Here is a 27,724-nt window from a genome sequence, read left to right on the forward strand (position 1 = left end):
ATCTCGGGGTCCTGGGATCGAGTCCCGCATCGGGCTCTATGCTCAGCAGGGAGCCTGCTTCCCTCTCTCTCTCTCTGCCTGCCTCTCCGACTACTTGTGATCTCTCTCTGTCAAAGAAATAAATAAAAAAATCTTAAAAAAAAAAAAATTAAAAAGCCATCAAGTGAATCCTAGAGGTAAACGTCCTATACAGTTTTAAAAACTGGGAACTTAAAATTTTATTGCCCAGCTCCAGCAATTTCCTGTTTGCTCTACCATCTAATATTTGATGGCGACCCACTGAGTCAATGGAGTGATAATTTGTATTTTGATACAGTGATGCCTGGAATTTCCATTAAATATGGAAATAAGCTGATTGATAACAGGCCTAAAAAAAGAATTTAAATCGAGTGAATAGTTTCTCCAGCTGACCACTCCTTCACTCCTGTTTCCCAGCTTTTTTTTTTTTTTTTTTTAAATACCAATTCTCAGGGCAGTGGCTGAGCCATCTGGGCTCCAGGCCTCTGGGCCACGGAGCCATCGAGGCAGAGAGACATGGGTCCTGACCTGCTTTTCAGAGTGGTCATTTGAGAAGCTGAGAGAGGGATGGTTTGGAGTGGGCAGGACTGAAGACAGGGAGACCTGGAAAAACAGGACAGGGTTGTGGCTGGTGTGGATGAGAAGTGAATGCACGTCTTGGAGGAAGCATGTACACGACCTGGAGAAGAAGGGAAAGCAGGTGAAGCCGCTGGAGGGAAGCCGGGCGCACAAGCGGTCATCGAGTCTGGCTTCAGACAGGTAAACCGCAGTGCCAGAGTGATGAGCAGCAGGACAGCCACAAGCTGCTGCAGATCTCCAGGACCCCTCCTCCATCCTTCATTCTAGGACAGAAGCCTCCCTGTTCCAGCTGGACAGATGGCCACCCAACTAGTCATGACATCTGGCTGTGTTCCTGGCAGCCAGGTGTGGCCAGATGACCAGCTTTTGGCACCTGACGGGTGAGCAGAGCAACAGAATTTTTCTTTTCTTTCTTCCATCTTAAAGAAAGCTGCCTGCTGTCCAACATATCTTTCTCTGTTGCTGCTGGCTGGGGGAACAGCTGTCATCAACCCAGACATGTAAGTCAAGTGCTGGAGAGGGCAGAGCCGCCCACCAGCCGGAGTCCTGAATGATCTTGCAGCATGGAGACGCCACGCACCGTGGCCCACCTGCCGGCTCGGAGACTGGCGCAAACGTACTCCTCCACCCTCGCTGAGCAATCCTGAGCTCTCTCTCCTCTGCTATAGCTGCTGGGACCTGTGTTCTGCCTGCCACACTCTTGGGTTAGCTTTTGTGGATTTGGGGAGAACATTACATCATCAGGTTTGAGGATGGATAGATTTTCATCTCAAGATTTAAAATAAGTTTTAAATTAAAGGATGTTGCACTTAGTAGACAAAAACAAAACAAAAAAACCCCACATGCACATAAGAGAGAAGTTGTCAGAGCCACCTTCTCTGTCAACCTTGGGCTCCGTGAGCAGGAGACAGCCAGTAATTTAGTTGTTAATGAAATCAACTCTGTTGAGATTCTATTTCAACAAAATGGACATCACCTGGGTTTTAGAAGACAGTTTACAAATTGGGAAGTGTATGAGTTCTTCATACAACCACATTATCAACACACTGAAGGTGCAGTCATTGCCTTCACTTCCCTTGCTGGTGGGCACTGGTTCCTCCCCTGGACTCCCACAGTAGGACCTAGTCCCCGCCTACGCTGCTTCTACACAGTCACTCGGTTTCAGCAGGTCTGCCTCTGTCTCCCTTCCCCAGCCAGGGAGCACCTCTAAAGCAGGAAGGGTCTGTCTTCACTCTCACACATTGAGAAATTTAAGGAAGTGTCCAGTGTCTACCATGATCCACTGAAAAAGCTCCTTGGTGACACAAGGGACACACTCTGCTCCTTGGTGGACACGCAGGACACATCCTGCTCCCTGGGTTCTTCAGACCTGTGCGTACTGGGCAGACAGCTCAAGGGACGGAGTTGGCCCAGCCTTTGCTAAAGGCATCTGGTTCATGTCCATGCCCTTCTCCCTTCACCACGCTACTTCAATGAATCCTTGTTGAACAAAATGCTCTCATCTAAAATCCCTACTGGTCTAAGACTGAGGACTCTTGCAGAATCCCCTCTAGGAATTCTGGAGTAAAACCGACCCACTCTACAGATAAATGTGGGGTAGGAGGAACATTCCTAACTTGTTTAGAGCCTAGAATAAGAAATGCTTTTAAAAAATTCACTAGTATTCCTCTAGATACATGCAATTCAACTACTGTAAATAAGATACTAATGTCTGAGTCCTATGGGGACATCAGCTACCATTCGCTGAGACCTCCCCACACTTCATGAGGGCCTCCTGTACACCAAGGACAAGGTAATGGTTATTAAGAGGGCACTATCCAGACTGTCCCTTTCCTCGAATGGCGAAGAACATGATCATCACACCACCTAGTAAGTATCCTAGGGGTAGAAGTGGGCCTAAGGGCAGGGGCCCAGCACAGTGGTATGTTGAGGGGCAGCTAGTGAATAAGCAGAGAGCGTGTGCGAGTGAGACATGGCTGTCAAGGAAGGTTTCCAAGAGGAGTTAAGACGAATGCAAGTCTGCTCACGGTATCAACCCAGGGTTGCAGGAACAGGCCTTCTCCATCGTGCTTGCAAGCACTGTAAGTTGGTGAAACACTTTTGGCGAGGAGAAGACATACTATCTATTGAAAAATTTAAAGGCATGTGACTCCTAACCTGGAAACTACTGTTCTATACATGTATTGGACAAAAATGTATGTATGAAAGCTCAAAAATACTTGTTCAAGAATGTTTGTGGCACTTCCTGTAACTGGCAAAAAAAAAAAAAAAAAAAAAAAAAAGGAGAAATAACCTCAAAGGTATACTTGGAATGAGTGACTAAATTATGGCATGAAAGCACAATAAAGTGATTAAAAATAATGCAGGGACTTTGTGTACTGAAAAGGAATGATGTCCAAGACACCTTAAGGCAAAAAAGTTGAAGAATGTACGTAGTAAACGCCAGTCTGTGGGAAGGGTCCCGTGCATGCGCTCGCACATACACAATATGTGAGCAAGTGCAGAAATGAAGGGGGAAATGAGACTTACTCTTCCCACTGTAACTTTCTGTGTTTTTTTTGCTTTTTTTTTTTAGTCATGCACATATTTCACATTAAAACGAACAAACAAATTAAACCCTTTTAAATGGAAAGGTGAGACCTAAATGTAGGGTAGGTTTGGGGCAGCTGAGGCCACAGGCAGGAGAGTGGGCCAGGCTGTGAACTGCAGGTTATAAACAACCCCCTGCCCTCTGCCCCTCTCTGCAACCACTGGGGGAGCAGCACTGCCCCTACTCTGCAGATGAGGGCAGGAGCTAGGAGACAGTGAGAAAGCAGCCCAGATCCCTAGCTGGACAGTGGCACGGCCCGGGTCTCAATTTAGGTGTGTCTGATGACACTATTCCTATCCTTCCCAATACCCTGTTCTAATTACTATCTTTCTCACTGTATTTAGAAAGTAAAGTGCAGTGACCAAGGGCTGGTCAGGATCAGGCCAGGAAAAAACACAGCCCTTTACGTCGCATCCTGCTGGCTTCACTCCACCAAGACACTTTCTTCTGATGATGACGAGTCAGTTGCCCTCACACTCAGGCCAACCTTCAACCACACAAATGGTTCAGGATACCCACAACAGGCAAGATCTAAAATAACCAACTGCTGCAGTTAAAAGCAGATTTTCACAATCGCCCTCTTGGTTCAATACTTGCTATTGAAGTTTTCAACCAAACTATTTTTTCCTCCTTTAATTCCTATCCAAAACAGCAAGTGCAACAACTTCACCTTCTTTGATAATCAGGAGCCTGGCAGCATCTCAGAGTCATCATTCTGGACGTCAGTTCTTAAACCATACTACAAATTATGATAAAGGACGACACTCATGTTTGGTGATCACAGCATCCCTGAAGGAAGGGTCCATTGAGGTCTCCTCTCCACAGGTCCCTGCAGGTACCAGGGCCTGTCCTTTGCCCCTCCCAGGCCCCAACTCCCTGCGCTCCTATTAGGGCATTCTCAGTTCTCCCTCACCATGGCAACCACCCAAGTGCCTTCCCTGCCTCCATTCCTGCTACCTCCAAACCACTGTACACATGCCATTTAGAAAGGGATATCTGCCTGCATAAAAAACTACATGGGGCGCCTGGGTGGCTCAGTTGCTTAGGCATCTGCCTTCAGCTCAGGTCATGATCCTAGGGTCCTGGGATCGAGTCCTGCATCGGGCTCCCTGCTCAGCAGAGAGCCTGCTTCTCCCTCTCCCTCTGCCCCCCATCTGGTCATGCTCTCTCCCTCTCAAACAAATAAATAAAATCTTAAAAGAAAAAAACTGTACACAGATTTCATAGCACCTACATTTTAACATTTTAAAACACTAACACCCACATTTCAACACTGAAAACCACCCAGGTGTCCTTGAGTGGGTGAATGGTTAAGCAAAGTGCTGTCCATCCATTCTACGGAACACAAGACAACACAGTCAGCAAGAGAAATGAACCAACCACTGATACCCTCAGCAACCTGGGTGATCTTAAGGGCATTATCCTTAAGGGAAAAAGCCCATCTCCAAAGGGCCACACAGTATAATTCCATTCACACAACATTCTTGAAATGACAGAATTACAGAGTTGTACACCAGATTAGTGGTTGCCAGGGTTATGAATGGTGGGGACGTGTGTGTGTGTGTGTGTGTCTGTAGGGGGGTAGCACAGGGGAGATCTCTTGGATGAGGAAACCGTTCCGTATCTTTACTGTGGTGGGGATGTTTATACTGACCTCTGTGTGTGACAGAATGCCCCAGAACTGTGTGCACACACTACCAGTGCCACGTTCCTGGCGTTGGTCTTGTGCTGCAGTTATGTAAACATGCAGCCAACGGGGAAAACTGGGTGGAGGATGTACGGGAACTCTGTACTATTTTTACAACTTCTTATGAACCTGGATTTCAAAATAAGGAGTTAAGAGAGGGAGAGAGAGAGAGACAGAGAGAGAAAGAGAGATTTGCTGAACATGTGCAGTGGTCATACTGCTCTCTGGCTTACATTCCTTTGATGGTAACTGACTGCCTGGAAAGTACATTCCAATCCCTAGTGCAGCAGAGGAGCTAACAGGGCCCGTGGCCCACTCTCAGGCAACAGGGAACCACTGGATATGCGGGCTGATGCCCCGGCTCCCGTGTACCTGCGGGCCTCTTCCTGAGCTGTTTCATCAGCCTGCAGTGACTTCCCTCCCCATTCTGTCCTCCTGGCCAACCTTCATCCTCCTTCAGAGTCTAGTGCACGCGCCTGCTTCTCTCCCACACTGTCCTCTGCAGCCTCTCTTTTCCAAAGGTGCTGGGCATGCCCCCATGTTTGGCACCGCAACCTATGTTCCTCTTCTATTGCACTGCACATCTATCTCCACTTCTGCTCCGTGAGCTCCTTCAGGGTAGAAAATGTGTCTGCCTCACTTCCTAATCCTCTACTAATTTCATCCTGGGTGCCCAGTAAATGTCTGTTAAAGGCAAAGCTAAGTGGGATAAGAAACGTGGTGGGGCAATAGGGTGCTGTGGTTAGCATCGGTGCTCTGGAGTCAGAGGGCAGGTTCCTGGGTAGACTCCACCAAAAAACTGTTAGAACAGAACAAATTCTGTCAAGATGCAGGATACACACTCAACACACAAACATCTTTTGCGTCTCTATGTGCTGGTGAACTCTCAGAAAGAGAAATTAAATGATGCTTTCACAGCTGCATCAGAAAGAATAGAATAACTTTAAACAAGGAGGTGACAGACCTCTATACAGAAAACTTGAAGACATTAATGGAAAAAATGAAAGACACCAATAAATGAAAGATATTCTGTGTTCACGGACTGGAAAAACCAATATTGTTAAAATGTCCATACTCCCTAAGCAATTTAGAGCTTCAGTACAATTCCTATCAAAATTCCAGTGGCACTTTCTGCAGAACTAGAACAAATAATCCTAAAATTTGTATGGAACTGAATAGCCAGAGCAATTTTAAGAAAGAAGAACAAAGCTGGAGGCATCATGCTCCCTGATTTCCAAGCTATAGTAATTAAGTATTACAAAGCTATAGTAATTAAGACAGTATGGTATGGGCATAAAAACAGACACATGTATCAATGGAACAGTTCACTGGAACGAAAAGTCCACACATACATGGTTGATTAATTTATGACAAAAGGAGCTGATAATATGCAACAGGGAAAGGACAGTCTCTTCCATAAATGGTGCTGGGAAAACCAGGCAGCCACATGCAGAAGAATGAAACTCAAACACTCTGACACTACACACAAAAATTAACGTTAAGGCGGATTAAAGACTTGCGCGCCACCATAAAATACCTAGCAGGAAAAACGGGCAGTAAGCTCCCAGACAGCGGTCTTGACAATGATTTTTTTAAACTGGCACCAAAAGCAGGAGCAACAAAGACAAATATAAACAAGTGGAACTATATCAAACTAGAAAGCTTCTGCACAGCAAAGAAAACCATCAGCAAAATAAAAGGCAACCTACAGAATGGGTAAAATACTGTGAATCATATAACCCCAGATAAGGGGTTAATACCCAAAATATAGAAGAAACCCAAACAGATCAATGGCAGAAAACACAAAACAATCTGAGGCATCCGGTTGATTCAGTGCACTGAATGTCCAACTCTTGGTTTTGGCTCAAGTCCTAATCTCTGGGTCATGAGATCAAGCCCTGCATGGGGCTCCACACTCAGTCAGGAGTCTGCTTAAGATTCCTTCCCTCTCCCATGCTTTCCCTCTCTCTCCACTCCTCCCTCCCACCCTTGCTTACGCATGCTCTCTCTCTAAAATCTCAAACACACACACACACACACACACACACACACAGAACCCCACAAATAATCTGCCTTAAAGAATGGGCAGAAGATCTGAACAGTTTTCCAAAGAAGACAAAGAGATGGCCAGCAGGTACATAAAAAGATGCTCAAAAGCGTTAATCATTAGGGAAATGTAAATCAAAACCACAGTGCAAGATCACCTCAGGCCCACGAGAATGGATAATATCAAAAAGACAAGAAATGACAAGTGCTGGAAAGGATGTGGAGAAAATGAAACCCTTGTCTCTGTTGGGGGGAATATAAACTGGGGCAGCTCCTATGGAAAATAGTTCAGAAGCTCCTCAAAACATTAAAAAATAGAATGACCATTTGATCCAGCAATTCCACTTCTGGATATTTATCCAAAGAAAACAAAGACACTAACAAAGACACGTTCACTGCAGCATTATTTACAACAGCCAAGATATGGAAACAACCTAGTGTCCATTAGTGGGTGAGTGGATAAAGAAAATGTGGTTTATATACCCATTAAATATTATATAAAAGAAGGAAATGTGCCATTTATGACAATATGAACAGAACTCAAGGGTATTATGCTAAGTGAAAGAAGTCAGACAGAGAAAGACAAATACTGGGGCACCTAGGCAGCTCAGTCGGTTAAATGCCTGCCTTCAGCTGGGGTCATGATTCCACGGTCCTGGGATCAAGCCCATGTTCAGCAACCTGCTCAGTGAGAAGTTGGCTTCACCTCCTTCTGGCCCTTCCCCTGTTCGTGCTCTCTCTCAAATAAATAAAATCTTTAAAAAAAAGAAAAAAAGACAAATATTGTATGATCTCTCTTATATGAAGGATCTTTAAAAAAAAAAAAATGAAAAAGACCAACCTTATAAAGAGAATAGATTGGTGGTTGCTAGAGGTAGGGTTAGGTGTAGGAGAAATGGGAAGGGGGCAAAAAAGTAAAAAGAAAAAAACACATATTACTGTATGTGTTTTCTACTCTTCTAAATTATAGTATACAGACTTAAGATTTAGAATAAATATTTCTTATAAGAATTGTCAAAATAGCTATCTGGAATAGGATTTCTAGATTTTCTCTTTAGATACTAAACTATAACATGTAATAGCACAATAAAGATACCTATTTAAAAAAAAAGATTGGGACTCTGGGGTCAGAGGGTAACAGGCCTGCCACTTGGCCAGATGATCCTGGACTACACTCATCTATAAAACAGGGATGAGCATTGAATCAACCTCAGAGAACAGTGAGCACAGAACCCAGCACAGGGCAAGGTCTCAAAGTCAACTGACATTAGGACAAGATTACCACATCCATTCTGTTTACTGCTCCCCCTCCCCAAAGTCTGCATTCTGAAAATGTGAACTAAAATCTGCTAAGGGGGAAAGCTGATGACATGGTCATTACTGGGTTGTGCAGAGGTTGTGCATGGCAGGGGACATCTCAGGACATTTGCTGAAGACACCTGCTTCCTAAGAGGTGCTGTGTTTCTGAGAGTCTAGTTAGGAATTGGTGAAACAGATTTTGATTCCAGAATCAGAGCTGGTGGATTTATTACTTGGGCTGCACCCTCAGCCCAGATATGTTAAAATCAAACTAATAGCAGCATTGGTTGAGCTACACAATACTTAAATAGTCTAATGAATTAAATCACTTACAGATCTATACAAATACAAATACATACACACACATATATAGTGTTTTTTTAAAGAAAGTTCTTTTAAAAGCGTTCATTCTTTCTCAATCATTCTTAGCATCATTGTGGGGGAGGGAGGATAAAATTGTTTTTTTAAATAAATCCCCAAGTTTTTCCTATCCCAGCCTATGGAAAGAGAAACTTCTGGCATACATTAAAAGGTGTTCACACCGTTCTTTCTCCTCATAGCCAAAAAAATTCATTTATAGAAACACTTCAAATTACAACTTCAGAATAGGCAAGAACTCATTTAACATAAAGGCAGTTAATATTAATGGCTCATTTATAAGAAAAAGAGAACTATCTCATTTGTTATCCATGTATCCTTGGAATCCAGTTTTACTATCTCTGAAAAGTTTTAGAGTGTGTAATCTTTGTGAAGTAATATTAGCTGAGGGCAGGGGTGGTGGTGAAATAGTTTATGGGACCAAAATCCAAAAAAACAAACAAACACATAAAAAATCTCAAATACATTAAATAAAATCAAATTTGTTGAATTTCACCTTCAAATAGTAAAGAAGTAAACTTCTTTAACTATAAAAAAGTCCTATGTTAAAATGGTGATTACTCTTGCTCATTATTTTCTATTAATTTATACCCCAGCATTTACCAAAGAGGATTTGAGGCATCCATTAAAAATATTTTAAGTGGCAACTCAAAGGCCAATATAAAAATCTGAAACAATGAGCCTTTGTTGTGCAAAATATATATAAACTTTCCTCTCAAATGGTACAACCCTTAATGAATCAATGGGTCTAGGCACTGAGCATCTGCCTCTAGATCAAAGAGAGCACCCCACCTGGGACATCCTAAACCTGAACAAGCCACATCTAGATTCGACTACGAATTTTCAGGAAATACAGAGAAACATGATAAATTACATTGCAGAAATGCAGTCCATAAAACGCAACCATGGAAATGCTACAGAAATGCAACTGCTTCAACAAATCAACTCCCAGGAAAATGAACAAACAAAAAGAAATAGAGGGGGAATCTACAGGTTAAAAGAAACTTAAGAGATGTACCAACCAATCACAATAGATGGACCTCATCTAGATCCTGATTCTAATGAACAAACTGTTAAAGAACCATAAAACTTATGGGGCAACTGGAAATGTGAACATTGACTGGTTATTTGAGTATATAAAGGCATTACTGTGATTCTAAGTTCGAAAGAGTCCTTATCTTTTAAAGATATATACTGAAACATTCATGGATGAAATGACATGACATTTAGTTTTCTCTTGAAAATAGTATGGAGGGTGCTGGTGAAAGAAGATGGGCCGGGAGTTGACAACTATGGAAGCGGGCTACTATCATCTAATTTTGGTCTGTGTTTGAAAGTTCTCATAATAAACAGTTAAAATAAAGACTGACCTTGAAACTAGTTGACGCAATCACAAAAGGCCAAGTACAAACTTAATTATTTTCAAGAAAATGATGTAACAAAAAAAGTCATCTTAATCCGAGGAGAAGTCTAGCTACATATTTAAACCATAAATAGCTGCCCTGACTGCCAAATCAAGTGTTAAGAAAATGTGGTTTCTGTTTTACCTCATGCATCACGAAAACAACTGCTTCACTCGCTGTTAATTGCTTCATCTGGCACTTTTCTTTATCCAGAAAATTAAGAACATTTTATTTTAAATAGACAAATTGAATATGCCCTCCAACACTTATTTCAAACACATTTTAATCCTGGCATCACAAACATGAAATCCTCAGGAATATCAACGCTCTCCAGAGAAGACTATGCCAAAATAGGATTATCTTTAACCCTGCAGGATCCTTTTGGGAAAAAAAAGAAGAGGGGGAGGATTAAATGGAGGCAAACACCTAGATTGGATGTTGTTCTTTCAGAACAAATTAAAAGCCAAAAGAGAACAGTGAGAGCTGAGGAACCCAGGAAAGGATGCTTTCCTGGGGAGAGGCCTGGGTTCAAATTTCACTTTCCAAGCTGCATGCTGTGAAGCTCACTGCTGGAACTCTGTGAGCCTCCTTGTCCACCTCTGCAGAAATGGGTTTCACAGCTGCTACTCAGGGGGTCACCAGTGACAATTAAGTGAGAGTACCCGAATAAACAAACAGGGCCCCACTCCCCTGGCCTTGGGCTACCTTTCCCGCTCTGCCCTCCTACACACCCTGCCCTGGAGAGCCAACAGTCTTGCAACCAAGCTAAATGGATTTTGCATGGCTCAGAGCATTGAAAAATTTTTTAAAATTAGATACTGCCAACACTTGAGAATCAGGAGCACAGGAATACAAGGTAGAGTTCCGACTTCTTTCTTAAGATTGTGGGGTGAGGTCTGGTTTTCCAGTGTCCTCACCATCCTGCAGGCTAACTCCTGAGCCCAGACTGGCCTAATGTCCTTCCTCCGCCCTGCCCTTTCCCCCCATGCTGTGCCTCTCCCTGCCTGGCGAATTTCTTTTCAGGGCCCAACTCTAGTACACCTGTCACTTCCTCCACATTTCCACAGAGGAGCCCCTCCACTACACTCCATCACACTGTCCTGGCACTAACCTGTCCATGTATCTGCCGCCTCTGCTGGGCTTTCTGGAGGAAGGGACCCTGTTGCTATTGCCTTTGTGTCCCCAGGGCTGAGCAGAAAGCCTGACCTAGATAATGCAGAGTTTGGTAACCACCTCCCGAACGTGTGGAAGGAAATTAGAGCTAAAATATCACAAAAATGTAAAATTTCACATCACAGCTTGTTCTGACAGTTACCAAATAAAGGGGTCAAGGACATTAAGATGTTGTGCAAAACGAGAACAAGCTTCCATCTGCTTACATATTTCACGAGTTAGTCAAGTCAGTAAGTAAACTGACAAAGCAGAAGCAACAGTAGGCAGGGTCATTCATTCGTTCATTGGATTGGTATCACTGAATTCTCACTGTGTGCCTTCTAAGCACTGGGGACAACGCAGGGGACAAATCAGACAACTACCTGTTTTCAAAAAGCTACATCCTAGTAGGGAAACAAAATCAACAGACAGACACAGTCATTTCAACCCAGAGGCAACGCTAGGAAGAAAACTAAACAAAATAATGAGATAGAATGACGAAGGGGAGAAAGAGAACGGTCAAGGAAGGCCTCCTGGAAAATGAGACATCAGACCAGAAGGAGCCAGTTGTGCAAAGATACCGGAGACAGCTCCAAGCGTTGGAAACGGAAGTGCAAAGGTCCTGAGGTAAATAGGGCTGAGCCGTCAAGGCAGGGCAGAGGATGGGTGGGACTGGAGGGCAGAGTTCTGGATGGTGGGAGTGGTAGGGGAGGTGGGCAGGGCCCGCTCTGGCACTGCTAGGCACTGAATGTGCAATGACGAGGCACTGGAGCAGCGCGGGAATGGGGGTCTCTGGGCGGAAGCGGACAGGGTTCCTACCCAAATCACACAAGCATGGGGCGGAATCCCGCCCAATTTCCCGCAGACGAGCCCGGGCTCCCGCCCAGACGCTTTCACACACACTGACACAGCCGGACAACAACCCTTTCCAGAACGGGAGACATTTCCCCACCTTCCCTAGGGGAAAGCATTGGAACCCCGAGGGTCAGTGCCTTGGCCAAGGTCGCGGGAACCAGACTCCGGGTCCTTAGCATCCCCGCGCGGGTATGCCACTGCGCGCCCCTCCGTCCGGAGGGATGGCGTCCACAGACCCCGCCGCACGTCTGCCAGAGCCAGGCCAGGGAGCGGGCCCGCAGCCCCTAGCTGCTGACAGCCGGGCGGGAGGGGGCGACTGCGGCAGCCGGGAGGGCAGGGGCGGCGGCCAGGGCCGCCTGCGCTCCCACAGAGCCCGGCCCGCTCCGCAGCCCCCGGCCCCGCGACCCCCAGTCCTGCCCACTGCGGCCGCGCGGCCCTCCTGCCGCTCCTTCCCCGCGGGGCCCGCTCGAGCAGCCCCTGCCAGGCCTCTCCCGCCCGCCCGCTGGGCTCACCTCGCCTCCCAGCCGCCGCGCCAGGGGTAGAAGGCGAGCGGGCGGACTGGCGGCGCTGCGCACTGGCCGCTCGCGGCTCCGCTGCCGGGGGCTCGGCCGGCCAGCCGCCCCGCCCCGCTCCGCCCCGCCGCCGCCGCCGCCGCCGCAGTGGGTGTGAGGGGCGCCGGGGCGCTTCGACCCTTCCGGTCCGGCTCCCTTCTCCTCCGCCGCCGCCGCCGCCGCCGCGGCGCCGAGCCTGACCGACCCGCGCGCTCACCAATCAGCGCGCGGAGAGCCGGGCAGGCGCGGCCAATCGCGCCGGGGGGGAGGGTCGTGACGGGCGGCGTGGGCGGGGAGAAGGGCGGAGTCGGAGTCTCCGTGCGGGGCTCGGAGCGGCTCGGCAGCGCTCGGCGGGCGGCGGCCGCGCAGCTGTTCCAGCCTGTGCCGGGCGCCCTTCGGGTCCGACAGCGCGCGGAGTCAGCCATCCCCACCACCGGGCACGCGGGAGCCGGGAGCCGGGAGGCGGCGGAGAAGGCCGACAGGCGGACCAAGAGCCGGGCGCTCCGGGCGGCAGGTGCAGGGTGGCCGCGGAGAGGCGGCCTGTCGGGGAACGGAGCCGGCCGTTTGAGGGAGAGCTCAGGGCGAGCACGAGGGGAGGCCGGGGCCTTGGCGGCCGGCGCCCAGGAGCCCGGCGCGGGGTGGCGCCCGGGAGGACGTGGAGGCCCAGGCGGTGAGGAGTGGGGAGGAGAGGCAGGGGTCGTGGACTCTGCGGCCTTCTCTGAGCGACTAGAGTCGGGGAGCGGAGAACAAGGAGCTGGCCGCGTGCAGACTGGGTTCCCCGCGTGTCCGTGACGGTATGCAGGAGGGGACGGGCTGGTGTACTCAGGGCGGGGGTCAAACCTCTGACTCAGAGAAAGGCAAGGTCGAAAATGGGGAGGAAAGGAGCGCAGTGCCGAGGTCCCCCTAGGGCCTGGGGTGCCCTGACACTTACCTTCTTTTTAGCCAACTCCTGCAACCCTGTGGCCCCTCGCTCGGCTTCCAGCGGCCCTGGGTCGTGTGAAATGACGGGAGAGGCCGGGGCATTGCCTGTTGCGAGATTTGCGTTTGAACAAGCAGAGCGGAGAGTGAGGCAGGAAGACTGGACACACTGAAAAAGGATCAGAGGTCCGTGGATAGGTGGGGGGAGGTGCACGCTTTGGGGACCGGTAGAAAGAGGGATTGTGGAGGAGGAGCGGCCTGCGCAGAACGCCAGAGCCTTCTGGGTCATCAGGGCAGGGGACAAATTGGGAGGAAGAAGCAGGGCTCTGCGGGGCGGAGGCCAAGGGGCTTGGGGGCATGGAGGGTAGTGGCAGAATTTGGGGAGGATGGCAGGCCTGCGACGCAGGGCCAGGCTGAGGGCACCAAGGCCTCAGAAGAGGAGTATCATCGAAGACCCGATCCTTCCATGGGGTCCTCCCTTAGGCCACCCCCTACCTTGGCCACCAGAGGGAGTTTTCTGAAATAGACTGTGGCCCATCCTTGCTTGAAATTGTAGCTCCTGAGTGTGATCTGAATTAAGGGGGCCCCACCTTGGTCCTTACATCAGCCTCGCTGACCACCTGCCCCAGGTGCACAAGAGAAAACAGGGAGCCAAAAATTGCCATCATCAAGGATTATGGGAGGCTAGTAAAGCCTGGCTGTTAGAGCTCTCATTTCACTAAGGGGCACTCGTGGGTCCATCCTCTTAAATTCCCCTTTTTTTGGTTTATGAAATACAGAGAACATTTATGGACACAGAGCTGAGGTGTTGAGGTGGGAAGGGTCTAGTCCATGCTTGGAAAAATGTACATTATTTTGGCGGAGGCCACGTGAGATGAGTGGTGGGGAGGGTGTGGCACACATGAGCAGGACTGGCAGCTGACCTAGCCTGTTGGGTGTGGAGAAAGAGTTGAGGTAGTCCTCCTGGATAGGCGGAATCCCCAACTGAGGCTGGAAAGCTAGCAGGAATGTGGTTTAGGAGGAAAGGGCACTAGGACCCAAAGATTCAGAAGTAAGCACCTGCATGCTGTGTTCAGGAAATCCAAGGTCACCTGGTCTTGCTGGAGATGGGAGAGGTGGACTGGTGGGTTAGTAGGGCCTTGAGCTGGACGGGCACTATAGACTGGAGATCCATGGGCTCGCTTCAATTCACCAGTATGCCTTGTTTAACCCAGTTTTGTTTGTCTTTGAATTGGCTTGGTTGCCAACATTTGAAAATTGGGAGCTTTCACTTGAAAAATCTCAATTGCTGGTTTCTCTTGGTTAGCAGCTCTGCCACCATGGGACCTGCATTCGCAGAAGGCAGTAGCTGGCTGGAACTGAGTGGCAGCTGCCCCTTGAAGGGAGGTCCCTAGCTCACCAGAGTCCCTGCCACTCCTTACAACACATCTCTGGCCATGACTTTATTAGCCCTTACCTGCTGGCCCTTGGGGCATTACGGCGTAGGGGTCCCGTCTGTGGAGGGAAAAGGTGGCTGCTGAGGGGTGTTAAGAAAGGAAGTGAACGATGTGCTTAGGTATTTATTTTGGAAAGATCACTAGAGCCCATAGAGTTTCAGGGATGGGGGGCTTGTGTCCACAAGACCAGTGAGGGAGCTACTGCAAAGGCCCTTCTAAGAGAAGCTGAGGCCTGGTCTGGGACAGGTGTCAAGAAGAAGGAACTGATTTGAAACTGTTTCAAGACTTGAGGGACATGAAGAGGCACAGCTGCCACTACACAGCCACCAGGATGGCTGCAGTAAAAAAGAGAACATCGGTGCTGACCACGTGGAGCCATTGGAACTCTCATCCGCGGCTGGTGGGAAAGTGGAGTGGGCATGCCCACTTTGTAAAACAGTTTGGCAATTTCTGGTAACCTCAGACATACTTCTGTCATACCAGCCAGCAGCCCTGTTCCCGGATATGTATCTGAGAGATATAAAAACGTGTCCACACAAAGAACCGGACATAAATATAGCAGCTTTATTCCAAATGGTCAAAGATTAGAAACAACCGAAGCCCATATGTAGCCCGTTGGGTAAGCAAACTATGGTGCATCCCTACAGAGGAATACTACCTGACAGATGCACGGCCTGTAAAAGTGCCCCTAAAACCTCATGCTAAGTGGAAGAAGCCAACAAGGCTACAACCTCTATGATTGTTTATAGAACATTCTGGAAAAGGCAAAATTAGTTCAGTGGTTGCCAAAGATCAAGGTGGGGGGGGGGGGGGGGGAGGGATGATCAGTGGGGGCCAGGAGGGAATTTGGGGGGTTGAAGGGTATACTCTATATTTTAATTACAATGATGAGCATATCACTGTATATTTATCCAATTTCAGAAGTGGGCATCTAAAAAAAGGGTGACCTTTGATGTATGTAAATTATACTAAAAAACTTGATGTAAAGAAAAGAGGTCCGTTGAAGCTGTAGAATGATCAGTCTTAGAGGGGGGATGTGGGGGGTGAGGGAGGAAGGGGAGTCAGGGATGAGGCCATGGTTCCCGGCTTGACTCACACCCTGGTGAATTCTGTGGGGTGAGGGGGAGGATGGGGCTCAGAGGATGCCTCCATGGCGCTCCTGGGATCCTGCCAGCCCTTCAGAAGTGGGGTTCTGGAAGGGCAGCAAGAAACCTCTGCCAGTGTCTGCCATTGCCGGGAGCACCTGGTGGTGGGTGAGTTTTAGGGAGCACTACAAGGATCTGATGGTGTCCTAGAGTCACTCACACCAGTTAATGGTCATGAAGACACATTTCAAGCCATCTGGGATAGCCACTTTCTTCCGGAGCCTAAATGCCAACCCCACAAGCCTTCAGAACTCTTTATCCCTGGCTCCTTATCTTCCTGCCTGACTGTATTAATAAAATTGGTGATGATGGAAATAAAAAGTACAGATTTATGTGTCGCCTGGGTGGCTCAGTCATTTAAACATCTGCCTTCGCCTCAGGTCATGAACCCGGAGTCCAGGGATTGAGCCCTGCGTCTGGCTCCCTGCTCAACAGGGAGCCTGCTTCTCTCTCTCTCCCCTGCTCTCCCCCCACCTCTCTCTCAAATAAAATCTTAAAAAAAAAAAAAAATTGTGGACTTGAGAGTTTCACCCCCGCATGCTGCCTTCAGGTTCCAGGCAACCTTAAACAGCATCAGGTGCTCCAACCCCCTCCAACAGCCGTTTAGCAGACTCAACCTAGAGTCCCCAGTATCCTACAGTTTGTTGCCCCTGGAAAGGATTTTAATCCTCATGTTCACGTTAAAAGGATGCCCATCACAGGTGCAGGCACCATGCCATTGGCTACCAAGAAATGGGGCTCACTCCCATAGGACCCTGCTGATTTCCTGTTTTAAGGACCCCTCAACGTCTGAGTACATAAAAAAGAATGAGATTACCAGAAATCCAAACCCACAAGCCAAAAAAGAATTGTACTATCTTTATTGTCTTAAAATTGCATAGTATTTCGATTGTGCACGCTTTTAAATAGAGGGCAAGGTCGCCCACTTGAAACTACTCTCTTGCATGGGATAGTTCAAGCGTTTTACTATAGGTAGGAGCAGGGACCAAAAGGCTGCCTGGGCTTAAAAAGAACCACAATCAGGTTGAACTGAAGTTGGAGAGCTGGGAGGGACTTATAGGCGAACAAACCATTGGAAGGACATTGAAATTTTGAAGGGCTTTATAGGAGGCGCAGGAAGATGATGGTGATGGGGGAAGGCTTCCCTGGTGTCAGGGGACGGGATTCAGGGGCAGCCCAGAGAGGACAGGAAAGGAGAAAGGAGTCCAGAGGGGCAATGCCTTGTGCTCAAATCTGAGATGAATGCCCCCGTGCCAGGAGGCTGGTGGGTACATGGTCCGGGAGTTACCTTGGCTTCTGAAAGCCACATACTAGAAAAATAACTTAAAAGCTATACAATCATTATAAATATTTTGTCTTTTAAAACTAACTAGTGTTGGTTAAAAAAAAAGGTTCACAGTTAACTCTGAAGAGAGCTGTGTCTCTATTGCACAGTAGTGGAAATGTCTGCTCTGATTCCCATGTATAAACCTCTGGCAAGTTCAGGACACAGAGAAACAGTATCTGCTGTAAGCAAAGCACTTGGGGTACAAGGCACGTGGCAGCTGTCAAGCTCTACTGGGCTCTACTTGGAACACACAGAATGCCCGCTGTTCTTCCCACTTGGGCTTCCCTGGGATGGGCTCGAACCACACACTACAGGTGGCAACGGCCTCCTCAGGCTCTTTCTTGTTCTCTACTCCACGGTCACAGACTTGGCAAGATTTCTGGGGAAGTCGACCTAAAACGAGAGAAAGTACCCGCTCAGGACCCCATTGAGCTCAGCAACGTGCCATGTCAAAAGCCCATCATCCAAGTATCCGAACACAAGGAGATGGGTGTTCTGATCATCTTTGGCCATGAACTCGTTCCTGGAGACCTGCATCTTGGAAGTCTCAGAAGCAGTTCCTTATTCCAGAAACGTCACTCAACTACATAATGTTGAGTTCATTCAATAGACACATAGTGGGCACCTGCTTCATGTCATGCTGCGTTCCCACTATTAAAAGGATCTGGTTCGTGCTATTAAAACGAGTGAGCTCAGTGTGTCCTGTCAAATATTCACTTTTCTTGGAAGGATCACACATTCAATTCACGAGACTTATTAGTCCATGGTGGGGGTTGGGAAGAAAATCTGACTGGGTTGGTTGATAAAGCAAGCTTCAGTTTTTATCTACAATGTCTTCTTTTGCTCACAATATTTTTTTTAAAAGAACTAAATATGACAAAATGTTAGCCAGTGGCAGTTCTGGATTTGTATACCATTAGATATCTGTTACATTGTTGTTGCTGTTTTTGCAAGGTTATGCATCTTTAAAAGCATCTTGGATATTTTCTCAAAATAAAATTGTAATCAAACTTCTGTTTCTTTACACAGTGAATTGTATGCTCTCTTACACTTTTGTTGGTAGGATGGTAAATGGGCTCTTTTCTGGAACATAAATTGACAATACATGTTAGGAGTCTCAAAATGTTGAATCATTTGCTAGACTGAAGACAAGTCTTACATGTGGGAGAAAGATACATGTGCAAATATGTTCACTGCAGTTGTGATTTATATAGCCATTTCCCCCCAAATTAGCAACAGTTTAAATAACAGAAGACTGGCTAAGTCGTCATAGCTACAATCCATGCCACAAGACTGTTGGAATATTGTACATGTTGCTTGTGGAAGTTATTATATTTGAAATACTGTAAATGTTGCTTCAATAAGCGCAAGACGTAAGAAAATACTTGTAAATATATTTAAAGGGAAGATGTAAAATGTCATTCTCAATATAATCTCAAAAAATGTTCAAAAATTCACATGCACAAGGCAAAGACTGGAATAAATTATTGAACTGGCTAATTAACCTTGACCCTCTGGGTGATATATAAATAGGCTACTATAACCTTCACAACCTTGCAACTTGTTTTCAAGGGGTCTAAGTTACTTTAAAAAGAAAGTTGTTTTAAATGAAAAAATTTCTCCTATGAATATTTACACCAAAAAAGCACTTAAGAATGGAATCAGAACTCCGGGGTTATGTTTTTTCCCCTGGGGGGGGCACTCGGCGCAGTTTCAGACGTACATCGTAGCCTCGGAGCACAGCCAGATGAAAGGACAGCAGCTGCAGCGGGATCACACTCAGGATACCCTGGAGGCAGTCGACCGTGTGGGGCAGTTCGATCGTCTTGTACGCGAACTTGGAACTCTCAGTGTCGTCTCTGGAGCACAGGATAATCGGGCGACCCTACAGCCAAGAAGTAGGATCACAACACGCAAGTGGTCTCAGAAGGAATCACCCCTCACCTACAGCCGCGTTTCTGGGATCAACCTCATGGCCACGATCACAGTGATCTCTTGCTTTTGTTGCAGTTACGGGGGAGGTGATGCGCACAGCTGGCTCAAAGGACAGAGTGTTGGAAGCCGTTGGGTGAGTTTCTCTCCCTTCCCTAGTAGGGTGATCGCCAGCCTGTGGAATTCATTCAGCACCCACCTGTTGAGTGGCTTCCATGTGCCTTGCCAAGGGCAAGGGGTAGAGAAAAAACCATAAACCAGCCAATCAATAACTAATGATGAATTCTAGATAAGCGCCGCAGAGGCAACAAAACACGGTAATATGATCAGAAGACACAGGGGAGGAACAGCCAGCGCCAAGGCATGGAAGCAGAGATCAGCTTGGCATGAGGGCGAAAGAGAAGGAAGGGGCCAGGGGGTGCAGGCTTTGGTTGCTCTTGTTTTATGGGAAGCCACCGGAGGGTTTTAAGCAAGGAAGTAAAGTGGTTTGTGTTTTATAACTTCTGTCTGGCTACTTGTTTTATAACTTCTGCTGAGCCAGGCATGGTGGCAGCTGGCTGAAGGGTATTGTTGGATATTTTACCTCCCTGTACCTTCACAAGCCCTCCCAGAATGAATCCCTGGGGAGCTCTGTATCCCCCGCCTCCAGGCAGCTCCATACTGGGGCTCCGGGACAGCTTGGGCCAATCTGGGTCACAAGGTGTCCCTGAGGAGCCGTCGTGCTCATGGCCACAGGCTGGACAGTCATTTCTGAATGTGTGTTCCACTCATGAGGGGTAGTGTAGTCAAGCCTGCTTAGCATCAGGCCCGCTTATAATCCGTGTATGGAAGAGGACAGGAGAGAAGGGACCCCAGCCCATCTGAGACCCTTCACCTGGCGGGCTGTGACCTGCTGCAGGGCGTTCTGGCATTTGGCAAAGCAAGGGTCCTTCATGATGACCATAATGACGGGCATCTGCTTATCGATCAGTGCCAGGGGTCCGTGCTTCAGCTCCCCAGCCAGGATGCCTTCCGAGTGCATATAGGTTATCTCCTTAATTTTCTGGGGAAACACAAGTTGGGGTCCGTGTGACACTGGGCAGATGGGGCAGGTGGGGGGGGGGGGGGGCTGGAGTAGATGGCCAGAGGAGAGGAAGGGGAGCTAGGGGAGGGAGGACTCCAGAAGGCAGGGAGCTGAGGGCTGCAGGGCAGATGAATGGGTGAAGTGGCCAACACCTCGGGACCTAGGGCCACAGCATGCACAGAGCCCAGCACACAGCCTATGTCCCAGACCACCCCCAGCATAGCCGCCATCTTGGATAGACAAGTCAGATTTGGCTCAAGAGCTGATTTGGCTCTCCCCTTCCACTCTCTGTCCGGGCCCCATGGCCTCCCCACAGTCACAATTTGTAATGGCAACATTGCATTCTGTCTAGATATACCTTCCTTCAATTATCTGATGGGTTGTTTCCCCCAATTCTAGACCATTAATAACTTCCAAAGCGTTCTTTCAACTTACTCACCAGGAAAAATCACACACACACTGGACTGTTATTGGAATTTTCCCCGATGTTTATGGAGATCCATTTCTATTCAGTTACCATTAAACCTATGTCACTGAATGGGTGAGTGTCAAAAGAAACATTTCTCAACTCCCCTACAACTATTTATTTTGGTGGTGGGGGGCACTGTTGGGAGTATAGCTCCACTGGGGATGGGAATGCTGTAGACAGCTGGAGTGCCAGTCCCCAGGAGACCACAGAAGGGCCATTGATGTGCCCCAACCGCGGAGTAAAAGCTTCTTTCTTCCCGTGAAGACTGACTCGGAGATACAGCTGAATATGCATCTTTTACCAGGACACTGGGGCACAGCAGCTGAGACCCCCTTATCCCGCACCAGGCGACAGAGGCATGGGGGAGAGGCAAGTAGACTCCACCCAGGTCTTGCTCCTATTGTGCCCCTCCCCACCCCACTGACCCCAGAAGCAGCATGCCCAGCCCTTTACTTGCTTTGGCAGGGATCAGAGCCTGCCCAGGAAGCATGTGGAATTTGGAGCTCACTGCCACTGGCACCAACTCCAGCTCATGCACCTTGCCTCCCACTCACCCCTACTGCTTGTAAAACTCTCAGATGCAGGTGATGGGGAAGTATCAGGGACTTGCTCCCTAGGAAGAGGAGCGGAACCAAGCTGGGCCAGGGATGGTGCCCTTGGCTTGGGTCCCGAGTGCCCTCTCACGAGTGATGCTGTCTCCCATCTACTCTGGTTGGGCACTCCCATCCATGAGCAGCAAGCAGAGACTAGACTCAGCCCCTGGACAGCACCGCCCAACCCCTCGGTGGCCCCGCCATCCTGGCACCTGCCCAAGCTCCATCAGCTCTTGGGCTCCCAGTTACCAATTAAAAAAAAAAAAAAAAAAAAAAAAAAAAAAAAAAAAAAGCAGGCTGGTTTTCAAAGCTCATTCTGTTAGGATCTCTAGCTCCCTTTGGAAGTTTGAGGGCTAATAGGGATACTCTGCAGAGAGCCCTCATGCAGGGGCTGGTGGGCGGTGATGGGGAAGGGGAGGCTCACCAAAGCTCCTTCCAGGCACGTGGCATAGTTATAGCCCCGACCCATGACCAGGAGTGACCTCTGTGTGTACAGCTCCAGGGCCAGGTCGTGAATCTTCTCATCCAGCGACAGCACTTCCTTGATCAGCCCTAAATCGCAACAAATACAGCAGAGGCGATGCCAGTCATACAGATTTCATAGCACGATTCACACAGAAAAATCATGGCGTGTAAGACAGAGTTTAGGAACTCCCACCACTTGATGCACTTGGCTTCCTCACATTAGTTCCAAAGGATTTTAAACGTAGATTATGGGAAATAACTTGGTGATTAGCCAGGATTTTGTTTATGTTCATACTTTCTTAAGCTTGTAAGGTGATCAGGAAGGCGTTATTTCTAGCTCCATTTTATAGGTGAGGCAACTGAGGCTCAGGGCTGACACCCCCAATTAATGTCCTATGCCCCCACCCAGTCCACCTGCTAGGGACAACACCAGTGTAGGTTGGACCAAAGTTTCCCAATCTTTTTGGTCTCAAGACCTCTTTGCACTCTTAAAAATGATTGTGAATCCATAAGACACTCAGCTTCTGTTGGTTCTATCAGTACTTACCAGATTAGAAACTGAGAAAATTAAAGATATTTTTATTCATTCATTTAAAAATCACAATAACCCCATTATACACTTTTAAAAGTTAGTGAGAGTAATGGTGCTGGTTTATATATTTTTTTAATTTTTTTTTTTAGATTTTATTTATTTATTTGACAGAGAGAGAGAGAGAGGCAGGCAGAGGGAGAGAGAGAGAGAGAGAAGCAAGAAGGCTCCTTGCTGAGCAGAGAGCCCAATGCGGGGCTCGGTCCCAGGACCCTGAGATCACGACCTGAGCCAAAGGCAGAGGCTTAACCCACTGAGCCACCCAGACACCCCACTGGTTTATATTTTTATAAATCTTTTTAAATGCCTGACTCTGTAATAAAGACATTAGATCCTCACACCTTTTCCCTCATTCAACCTGTTGTGATATGCTCTTTTGGTTGAAGTATAGGAAGAAAATTCAACCTCACAGAGTTTTATAGTTGGAGAAGGAAGAAACATTTACATTACTTTTTCAGATAATCGTGAATGTGTTTCTCTGATATTATATCAGACTCAAGAAATGGTAATGTCTTTTCTTTTAAATTAATTTATTTAAGTAATCTCTGCACCCAACTTGGGCTTGAACTTGAGTCACTGAGATGAGTCACATGCTCTACTCACTGAGCCATCCAGGTGCCCCAAGAAACAGTAATTTCTTAAAAGAGTAGTTGCCAATGTAGACTCTGAAATCACATCCATAAACATTTCCTACATTGTGACATTAAAATATCAGTCTAGGGCCCCTGGGTGGCTCAGTGGGTTAAGCCTCTGCCTTCGGCTCAGGTCATGGTCTCAGGGTCCTGGTATCGAGCCCCACATCCGGCTCTCTGCTCAGCGAGGAACCTGCTTCCCCCCCACCCCCGCCTCTACTTGCCTCTCTGCCTACTTGTGATCTCTGTCTGTCAAATAAATAAATAAATAAAAATCTAAATCCCAGGGTCCTGGGATCGAGCCCCACATGGGGCTCTCTGCTCAGGGGGTGCCTGCTTCCCTTTCTCTCTGCCTGCCTCTCTGCCTACTTGGGTTCTCTCTCTCTGTCAAATAAATAAAAAAAAAACTTTAAAAATATCGGTCTATCTTGCACTTATCTAAAGGGAGGTTTTACACATGTGTACTTTTGTAACATCACACATTGGCCATTTGGAAAATGTAGGTTCACTACATTATGCAAATTTTCTAAAAATGGACACATTTCATCATAAAATGTTTTTTTTTTAAGAAATGACATATGTTCAAATCACCACGGCCTGATCAGAGATGCCTTTAAGTGATAGGAAGGGGTTAAGTTCACACTCACCAGCTACAAGATTTCCCAGATACTGAATTTCACTAGAAAGCCTAAAGTTTATCACTGGCAAGAGATACTGTCAGTTTTTCTTCTTGAAGTGTCAGGCGAACTTTGCTCCTTTTTGAGAAAACGTCTGTCACATACTCAAGTTGCTACTCTAACAATCCCAGGGTGCTTGTCTTGGAAACAACCATCACACTCTCCAGGGTGCTTTATGCACACTTCCCATTTTGTCAAAGAGAACATATAAAATTTTGCAATTTACTAAGATTAATGCATTTTTCTGCATCGTGAAGGACATCTTTGTAAGCCAAGCTTGGTGCATGGCGGGGTGTGCTACGGTGCCAACGGTGGCCACCACTGCCTTTGCAAATGTCCACACAGCAAAAAAGGCAAACGTAAATATAATAAATATACAATATATACAAAATATATATACAATAAACTTACAAATATAAAATATAATAAACACATATTATATTTATATAAATATAAATATGATAAACATACATAATATACATAAATATAATAAATATTTTTATTATAAATAGTGTTTACGGTGAGACTAGCGCTAGGACTGCAGACCACATCTTGGGAACTGCTGACTTCAGTACTCAGGGTCGAGTACTGTTTTTACACCATTCATATCTGGCTTAAAGCGAAGAATTTTCTCATCCATATTTTCAGCCTGTTGAGTTGGCCAGATTCAAATCTTTGGGCTTTGTAAGGTTAGATGGTGATTTTCCTTCACCGCCCTTTCTGGGATTTGCCCCTGGCTCCTAGGAAGGACCCAGTCCTTCCCTGTCTCTGGGAGGAACTGCCTCCCAGCCTCATAACCAGATTGTCTAGGCTTCTCCTTGTCCAGGGGTGAGGTCTATTTCATTTCACGCTCCCAGGGCTGCACAAAGAACACACACTAGGTCTTTCTGCATCCCTGGAGCACAAGTGTCCGAAGGAAAGGCACTCCCAAGATAGCACACGGGGCAGGAAACTCTACTGGGCCCTGATCCCTGTGTGGTGAATGATTGCAGAAACCATGTTCTCCCCCAAAGAGTCTGAGATTCTGGGTCATAGACACAGGATATCACAGACTACCACAGATGGGACCTAGCAAACGAGGGGAGTTGGGTGAGACTGAAGGAATAACCTGGGAGAGGAAAAGACTCAAGGTCCTTTGTTCCTTCTCAGATATTTGCTGAGTACCTGTCCTGCCTGCACACCAGGCATCCAGCAGTGATGCTGGTGGATAGGGTGGTATACTCGCAGGGCAGATACATCAGGTGGGAGACAAGCTAGTACATGGGAGAACAGGTAATTTCAGATCATGCCATGTGCTCTAAAGAAAAGCAATGGGATAACATTTTGTAGCTGGGACAGGGGATTAGGTAGCATGGCCAGGAAGGGTCCCAGGGGGAGACATCTCAACTCAGACTCAAATGATGAGAAGCCATCAGCTGTGTGGAGAGCCAGAGGAAGAGGGTTTCTGTAGAGGACAGGGCCAGTACAAAGGCCCTGTGGTGGAAAGACCTTGGCACTGCTGAGCATCAGAAGGTCATGAGGTGGGGTGCCCAGGTGGCTCAGAGGGTTAAGCCTCTGCCTTGGGCTCAGGTCATGATCTTAGGGTCCTGGGATCAAGCCCTGCAACAGGCTCTCTGCTCAGCAGCTAGCCTGTTTCCCCCCGTCTCTCTCTGCCTACTTGTGATCTTTTTCTCTGTGTCAAATAAATAAATAAAATCTTAAGAAAAATAAAAAAGAATGTCAGGAGGCATCCCAGGGAGGGAGGGAGGAAGTAGAGTGGAGGTCAGAGGTGTCAGGGGCCCAGTGTGCAGGATTCTTAAGCCTGGTGGGGCAGTGTGGACTTTAATCTCAGCCCAGGGGGAGCTTCTGGAGGCATCTAGTGGTAACCAGGAAGTTTTCAGGAGGAAGAACTGATTAACAGCACTGTTAATGAGAGACAGTCATAAGGAAACTTTAGTTCTAGAACATACCAGGTAAAGACCGTAAGCCACAAATGATCTCTCGCCTTCTGTTTTGCAGTGAAATTCGGTCTTCGGACATCATCAAACCGAACATCACCAGGGAGATGAACTGACTTGTATAAGCCTGTGGATAAAATGGTGACTTAGGCAGAGCAGGGGTAAACGTGTGCTTGTGGACCACATGGGAACAAGCACATCACAGCCCACCCCACCCCCACACAGCATGGCCCCCTACCACCCATCCGACCGAGGCCCTCTCCCAGGGCACAGGTGGGAGGTGCTGACCTTGGTACTGGCCACGCCGATCTCTGGCCCCGCGTTGATATGGACACCGCAGTCTGTCTCTCGGGAGATGGAGCTACCCACTGTGTTGGTAACGCCCACAGTCAGGGCCCGGCGGTCCTTACAATAGCGCAATGCCAGGAGGGTGTCTGCAGTCTCACCTGCCACATGAGTCCCCCCTTTCAGCCATGTGTTCCCAGGACCGTGGCTCTGCCAGCTCAAGCCCCCCGGCCCCCCAACTCATGTACTCTCACTCTTATGCGTGATCAGGGCCCTGGCACAGCTGGCACGTTCTCAGAAAGGAAAATCCATACTCGGCAATTTTTCCAGTTGATTCTCGGATTCAAGATTTGGCTACTCCTTATGTGGCAAGCACGTTCTCGTCGGTCATGGTTTCACTGAACTCCCATGGCAGCCCCATGTGAGTCATCGTCCCCCTTGAGGATAAGGTCCTCAGAGATGGAGGGAACCAGTACTGCCTTGTTCCCTCAGGTGACAGACGAGCCAACCCGTGTGCACCTGGCTCCCAGTGTCCTTACTAGGACTTTAAGCTGCCTTATTCAGAACGTGCTGAGATTTAACATTTAAAATGCACACATGCCCCGGGATGGCATTTCTCAAATACAACTTGTTTTTTTTTGTTTTTTTTTTTTTAAGATTTTATGTATTTATTTGACAGAGAGACAGCCACAGAGGGAACACAAGCAGGAGGAGTGGGAAAGAGAGAAGCATGCTTCCTGCCGAGTGGGGAGCCCGATGCAGGGCTCAAGCCCAGGACCCTGAGATCACGATCTGAGCTGAAGGCAGACGCTTAATGGCTGAGCCACCAGGCACCCCTCAAATAGATCTTGTTTTAAAGCAGAACACTTCTTGCAGCCTGCTAGTTTGAATTCAAAATTACCTTTACAGTAAAGCTACTTAAAAAGGTTCACAAATAAGCCAGCCCAGGAACCCTGTATTTTTAAGTCCTGAAAGCTCGAACTAAAAGAAATATGATCCAGTCATCATAAAATTAAACCCATTGACATCCACATGGCTACGGCTTTTCGGCTGTACCCGTGTGTCCCCATCTCCTTTTTGTCTTCAGATGTGTCTAGGGCACTGCCCGTCCTCAGCACCAGGGCTCAGGGCTATGACGCAGGGAGCCTGATGGCTCTCTCTTCATCAACCCCACTCCCCAGCGGTTTTTTGTTTTTGTTTTTAATTTAATGAGAAGGGCAGAACAAAACGAAACAAAATCCTTTAGACACGCGTTGCTTTTCCATTAAATCCGCCTCTTCTCTTTGGCTGACCGGTCCCACCCAATTCATGAAATATTCTGAGCCTCTAACATTGGCATCTGAAGTCATGGGGCAGCTCCTGGCAGCCAGACGGTGGGTGTGCCCATATTTGTTATTCTGAGTTTGTCATTGAAATGGAAAGGGCCTTAAAAATTCAAATTGGGGGCAGAGTTCAAAAGCAGGCTATTAGGGCAATGCTGTTAACGTTCATGGTGATAATGACATCGTGGTTATGTGTTTTTTTGTTGTTGTTTTGTTTTGTTTTTGGTTCTTTGGGTTTTTTTTTTTTCTTTTACCACTTAGAGATCCATCGTGAGATATTTATGAAACGACGCGATGTCTGGGATTGACTTCAAAATAACCCCGTGGAGGGGACAGGTTCATATGGATCTGGATGGCACAGCTCTGCTGAGCTAAT

The 27,724-nt window shown here is 47.5% G+C and overlaps 2 protein-coding genes across 4 annotated transcripts in view; both read right to left on the bottom strand.

Annotated features, from left to right (window-relative positions):
- Positions 1-12,638, bottom strand: part of MAPK9 (mitogen-activated protein kinase 9) — a 47,973-nt gene extending 35,335 nt beyond the window's left edge. For all 3 annotated transcript variants that reach the window (XM_059416195.1, XM_059416196.1, XM_059416198.1), the window contains exon 1: positions 12,520-12,638. The gene's annotated coding sequence lies outside the window, so the exon portion shown is untranslated. The remainder of the gene's footprint in view (positions 1-12,519) is intronic.
- A 4,262-nt stretch (positions 12,639-16,900) lies between these two features.
- GFPT2 (glutamine-fructose-6-phosphate transaminase 2) overlaps positions 16,901-27,724 on the bottom strand; it is a 42,411-nt gene continuing 31,587 nt past the window's right edge. The window contains exons 14-19 of the mRNA XM_059416199.1: positions 26,030-26,187; positions 25,754-25,868; positions 21,866-21,993; positions 20,191-20,358; positions 19,108-19,269; positions 16,901-17,777 (exon numbers count right to left, since the gene is read on the bottom strand). Coding sequence (XP_059272182.1) covers positions 17,733-17,777; positions 19,108-19,269; positions 20,191-20,358; positions 21,866-21,993; positions 25,754-25,868; positions 26,030-26,187 — 776 coding nt within the window. The 3' untranslated portion in view covers positions 16,901-17,732. The remainder of the gene's footprint in view (positions 17,778-19,107; positions 19,270-20,190; positions 20,359-21,865; positions 21,994-25,753; positions 25,869-26,029; positions 26,188-27,724) is intronic.

The sequence above is a fragment of the Mustela nigripes genome, chromosome 12, assembly GCF_022355385.1.
Source record: "Mustela nigripes isolate SB6536 chromosome 12, MUSNIG.SB6536, whole genome shotgun sequence".
Lineage (NCBI taxonomy): Eukaryota > Metazoa > Chordata > Mammalia > Carnivora > Mustelidae > Mustela > Mustela nigripes.